This window comes from Coregonus clupeaformis, chromosome 6 (genome assembly GCF_020615455.1).
Source record: "Coregonus clupeaformis isolate EN_2021a chromosome 6, ASM2061545v1, whole genome shotgun sequence".
In the NCBI taxonomy this organism is placed as follows: domain Eukaryota; kingdom Metazoa; phylum Chordata; class Actinopteri; order Salmoniformes; family Salmonidae; genus Coregonus; species Coregonus clupeaformis.
The window spans coordinates 14,800,578-14,806,948 of NC_059197.1; the positions used below are offsets into that span (position 1 = coordinate 14,800,578).

The window sequence follows — 6,371 nt, forward strand, 5'->3', positions numbered from 1 at the left end:
CAACATAGATATACAACAACTAGACTAGACAGAACGAGCACAAAACATAAACTCTACACACCCTGGCTCAACTTAAAAGAGTCCCTAGAGCCAGGGCGTGACAGTAGTAGGCCTACAACAGTTTCCAAAAATATTTACAGTGATAGATACATTTTTTGTGGGAACATATAGAATGTTCATGACAACGAAATCTTATTATCAATAGTAGTAATACTTAGTAGTATCTTAGTAGAAATCCAGCCAGCCGTAGTTCAGTGGAACACGTATCACCCGTTTAAATGCCAGATAGTACTCACTCTGCCTTGGACCATCTGAGAAGAAAAGGTAACCTATAGGAGAAAATATTGGCTTTATCAGTCAAAGTTTTTTGTCTAGAGCAAAAGTTAATAATAATAATAAGATAGTTTCACAGTATTCCTTGCAAAAAAAACTCACCAAAGTTCTGACAGACAGCGTCCACTTTGGAGCCAATGCCTGTGAAATCCTGAGTTATGGATAGAGGATATCCATAGTCCACTTGGCGTCTTGCCTCAACAAAGCTGAAACATAATTATCAATCAAATTATACATTTTGATGTTGTTAAACAGTTTTTTTTTTTTTAAGATGCAGAAAAATGCATGACATATCAATTATTGGCATCTAATTAAACCATGTTCCAAACTCACCTCCAGTATTTGTTGCCCACAAAGAAGAATGTTTTCCCTCTGGTTGGCACATACACAGATGCATCTAACTAAGTCACTGATGAGGGGAAGCCCAGGTTGGAGATTGACTTTGGATAACCAGGGAGGATTGTCTTTGCATAAGCCCTTATTCCCCAGTATTTGTCACCTGTGGAAATATGAGGCAAAGCAAATACTGTTTGAGAGAGAGTTTGGCAGTGGGAGTACACAAATCATTAGCGGTCACTTTTTGTGCTTTTGACGTTCCTGTCATTGCTGTACCTTAAAACAGATACACCACATCTTTAACAACATTTTAAACAATCTGTTTCCTAATGACCATTGGGACTCTCATGTGAAACAGTACAAGCATAACAAGTAGGCTAACAAGTATTTTCTCACCTTACTGAGATAATACTGACGATAAGGGTAGCAACATACTGAGCCATGTGATGCTATTCTTCAGATAAATTACCTCAGCGACTGTCTCGTCGTCCTCTGGTGATGTTTGGACCTCTGGAGCATTGGCGGGGGCAGCCTGACACAGACCCAAACGTTAGGACAAACCCCTATACTCAAGGAAGAGGGATCGTCCTCCTGATAACATTGTTGGAGGTGGTGTGAAGAGTTTGGGGTGATTGTTAGGGTGAGGTTTAGGCATACTGTAGGTACACACAAGTTAACATTTTAAGGATAAAACAGTGGTTAGTTTGAATATCTTTGATCAGTCAAAGGAAGCACATTTATTAACAATCAAACTTCAAAATACTTTTTAATTGAAATACAATTCAAAGTATAACATGTTACTACATTATAATACAATTAATCAATTTGTAATTTATGTTCTGTACACATACAGTAAGATACCACATGGTTGCTTGATGTTGCAATTTGACTTGCAACACTGTCATCAACATTCAGCTGATGAGTTATCTTGGTTCATGCTAGGTGAGGTAGCCCTGAGGTACTTAGATACTGTATATTAATCTCACCCAACCCAAGATTTACTTAATCCGATTTTAAATATCAAATAAAAAAAACTGCTTTGAACAGCAACTCCTGATATTTGCATCAAAGCTACAAAAGACGTGTCTGTACAGGGACATTAAACCGATTGCTACGTACAAAATCTGACATACTCATATCCCCAAGGTATACTTCAGGATATGTTCAATTGATTGAACGGTACACTCTTGTCAGATGTTCTTTCACAGCTGCGCTAGGTAGGTAACAAACATTGTAATGGAGGCAGGTAGCCTAGCGGTTAGAGCGTTCCAACAAGGTGGAAAAAATCTGTCGATGTGCCTTTGAGCAAGGCACTTAACCCTAATTGTTTATGTAAGTCGCTCTGGATAAGAGCGTATGTAAAATGTCTGTAGGTAGTATTCCTTTTCATGAAGGAGTGTAGGGGTCACGTCTTTGACAGATATGTTAGCAGCCCAGCCATGCATTTGCTAGAATTCGATTCAGCACCCGGTTCTGTCTGTAGTCATAGTTGTATGCCTTTGTTCCACTGAAGAGATAGATAGTACCTGTTGATGAGAAAATATGATAATGTTTTGTTTAAAGTGGGCCTAGTAATCAAGATAACACAAACGTGTCATGATATCAAAATGTATGCAATTGAAGGCAAGGTGACATGGCGAAGTGTTTTATAGGCTACCTTGTAACTGAAATGCAGCATCAACCCTCCTCCCAATACCTGGCCAGTCTGTTTGGATGTTTCTTGGAAATCCTGGATCCATCCTACGTCTGTGTTCATCGTATCTGTACAATGGATAACAAATAAACATTGAACTTATAAATAAATGATGGATAGCTTATGTCCAGTTGCTTTCTAACAAAAGCTCATTGTTAAACACTAGATGGCAGGCTTTGCCTCTCAGGAGCTGGAATGCCTATTCATCAAAACACTGCTACAGTCAAAACATACTGCTCTTACCTAAACAGTGGACTTTGGAAATAGTATATTTTCTGCAACAGAATATTGTATTATACTGTAATAACCATTCACTTTATGTTTTTCATTTACCTAAAAAACATTTTGTTAGAGGCTATGTTTACCTGTAGTAATCGTGTCCTATGAAGAAGAAGGTTTTTCCATATTTACTGATATGAACAGCAGCGTCAATGTTCCTTACTCTGGCTGGGAATCCATAGTCATATATGGAACCAAAGTGGCTTTTCATCTTAAGCTGTCGAACCACCCAGTACTTAGGACCTGAAACACAGAGCACTGTCACTGCATTTGGAACACTATGAAAAACATACCACAAGAACTGCCAGATACCAATGAGCATTGTGAGTTTCTTGCATGAAGTGCAACAATTTAGGTCCAGTGGTTCTTTGAAACGGTTTTCTGTTTCAAATCTAGCCTTGTCATGCTGCGAGGCCTAAGTGAAGCCTTTGAGATGATCAGACTGCACATTACCAGTGAAGACATATGCCACGCCTTTGGCAGGGATGTCATAGGCTGCGTCCACAGGAGAGTTGATGCTGGGGAGGTATGTGCTGCTGGGGCCCTCACTCAGACGGTTCCAGTATGTCGTCCATGTTGTCCTCAACCACATGTACCTGGAGGGAAACAAACCACTGTGTTGGGGCAAATAATATCTTATACTATAAAAATCATATTGCATAATTCAAAACTCCTTTACCTGTTTTTAAAGAAAACAATCTCCTTCCCGAACAATGCCACTGCATCAACAGAGAAGTTGGGATCGCACTTCTTAAGAAGGTTAGGTGGATCCTGTTTTCTGACTGGCTTGCCTTGGAAATAATAGCAAAGTCTCCAAAGTTTAGATAGAAATCCACCAAAAATGTACCATGTGATAATTATGTTATTGCTGATTTCAACTCACCATACAGCGCCTGGATTCCCAGTGCGTCATCTCGTGGCAGTGTGTACTGTGCTCCATTGTAATACTTGTAGTTGGGGTACATGAGAGATGAGGGGTCTTTGGAATGGGAGAGGCCCAGGGAGTGGCCAAACTCATGGGCCGCAACAGTGAACAGGTTGTAACCTAAAACAACATCCAATGAGAAAATGTTTATTTGTCTATAATCATATTTTGAATCCTAATTCATTATGTTTTATAAAAGAAATTCAGATCCTCATGTTATGCTTGGAGCAGTGGCCCTACCTAGCTTGCGATGCCCCATCGTCCAGATTTCATCCTCGTCAAAGTGCACATCTCCCCCCATGCCCTCCCCTGGCTCGAAGGCGTGGGCCAGAACACCCTTGGGGCCGTCAAAGGGAAAGAAGTCTCCATGAGCTACGATGGGTGGATGGAGAGAGATGGACTATCAGTCACGTACCTGGAAACTGGCTCCAATAAGTATATAATTATAGCACAATTAAAACATCACATGCAGCCACACATATTCTCTACCACCTCTATTAGAAAATACGCTGAACTGAACGGAGAATGATTTAGGGTCAGAATACTTTTTCTTGCAAAGGAGAGGACGATGTCTGCCGTGTCGTGGTTGACCTTGATGAACTTCAGTGGGGCCGCGTCACTCCAGATCTTCAGGGCCAAACGGAATGAGGTATCCACCTCTTCCCGTGTAAGGTCAGGGGTGTACTGAGAAATCCTGCAGGTCATTGGCACACAGACAACACAGAAAAACATGATACAGCCTGAACGAAAGCATAAAAAAAACAGGACTAGTTAGATCCAGTGACCTGGTAATCTATTGGCAGGTGGCTGGTATTGATTGATTGATACAATTCAGTGATGTTATGATGAAAACATTGTTAATTTTGGGGATTATGTCATTCCTCTTATACACAGTGTATAAAGCATTAGTAACACCTTCCTAATATTGAGTTGCACCCCCTTTTGCCCTCAGAACAGCCTCAATTCGTCAGGGTGTGGACTCTACAAGGTGTCGAAAGCGTTCCACAGGGATGCTGGCCCATGTTGACTCCAAATCTTCCCACGGTTGTGTCAAGTTGGCTGGATGTCCTTTGGGTGGTGGACTATTCTTGATACACACGGGAAACTGTTGAGCGTGAAAAACCCAGACGCGTTGCAGTTCTTGAAACACTCAAACCGGTGCACCTGGCACCTACTACCACTTAAATGTTTTGTCTTGCCCATTCACCCTCTGAATGGCACACATACACAATCCATGTCTCAATTGTTTCAAGGCTTAAACATAATTCTTTAACCTGTTTCCTCCCCTTCATCTACACTGAGTTAAGTGGATTTAACAGGTGACATCAATAAGGGATCATAGCTTTCACCTGGATTCACCTGGTCAGTCTATGTCATGGAAAGAGAAGGTGTTCCTAATGTTTTGTACACTCAGTGTAATTCCCTGCAGTTTAAAAATATGAAAGTCTGCTTTAGGAAGTTATATCTATATTCTGACAGATATTTAGAATATCAATGGAGAAAATACCAAAAGATCAAATGTATTTATTTATTTTACCTTTATTTTGCCAGTCAGGTCAATTAAGAACAAATTCTTATTTACAATGACAGCCTGGCTAGAGACAAAATACCTCCTGTGTGGCAGGGGGCTAAACGAAATGGTACAACAAGATGGACAACACAGATGGAAGACAGTTGTCAGCAGAAAGAAGAAGACATTGTGACCGATAACCGATACTAGACCGATAACAGAAAACAAATAATAATATACACCTGTATGTAATGGTGTGATTCTTCCACTTGGGCTGGTCAGGGTAAAAGCTGTAGTTTTCCACGTCAGGCACTCCACACCTGTGCTTCCTCATCACAGAGAGGGTCTGGAGATCCAATCTGCCAGTCTGCTTCAGACTAAAGAAACCCTGCATCTCCCTGATCTTCTCCTCGAGGGCTGAGGTGGAGGTGGCCCTCCTACTGCGGGGCCGGAGGCCACTGCTGGGACTCATGTGGTAGAACCTCCTCAGGTAACCCTATCATACAGCTGGTTACTAACCAAACTTCCACTGATAGCAGGTCACTTCTCTAATAAGGACAAAAAAGTATTATTTGTCCTAAAGTAAGCAACACTTTATGTTGTCCAGAAGATGACAGCTTTTGCTTGACCTAAAGTAGTCATAACTTTTAGTTGTCCTAAAGTGCACCTCATAAATGTACTCAACATGTACCATTGAAAAACAGACAATAACTACAATTGCAATACCTGGGCAAATAGTCAAAACACAATCAATGTATTCCAATACATTTTGTTTTTCTTCTAAAGATAGGATTTTTCAGATTTTCTAAAGAGTGGATGAAGACACAAACCTCAGCCAGTTCCATGTCCTCAGGCCTTGGCCATTGTTCCTTAGAGATGGGCAAAGTCCACAACAGGTCTGTGAGCACTAGAAAGCACAGCACTTGGATCCAGGTCCACAGCCACTCCATCTTTAAATGAACAAGCTCTTTACATTTTAGCCCATGGCTTTATAGATAGGGGCATGTGTAAGGTCTGTGGTGAATCACATGATTTCAAAGCCCTCAATCCTGCAGTTGCAATAGTTCTACCTGCAGCTATTACCATGAGGTGTGTGGTAAGAATAATTACTCTATGGAAAGCCCTGAACTATATCTTGTTTACCTCAATCCAGGTCTTAAGAGTGTGAAACAGGATAAAAAGGATGTCCTATAGCCCTACCTGGCAACACTGGGCTTGTTACTTTGGTTACCAAGTATATTGCTTCCTGCACGTAGGCTACACGTTTGCACGTCAATCGTCTATCTAATATTTCC

At 41.0% G+C, this 6,371-nt stretch overlaps 1 protein-coding gene across 1 annotated transcript; it reads right to left on the reverse strand.

The window, feature by feature from the left end:
• Positions 1–225: 225 nt before the first annotated feature.
• Positions 226–6,026, reverse strand: LOC121568113 (collagenase 3-like). Its single transcript, XM_045220935.1, is given in 10 exon segments — positions 226–329; positions 436–539; positions 667–832; positions 3,095–3,237; positions 3,321–3,452; positions 3,521–3,686; positions 3,807–3,938; positions 4,112–4,260; positions 5,319–5,572; positions 5,907–6,026. Coding segments are annotated over 10 exon segments (1,470 nt in total).
• Positions 6,027–6,371: the final 345 nt, after the last annotated feature.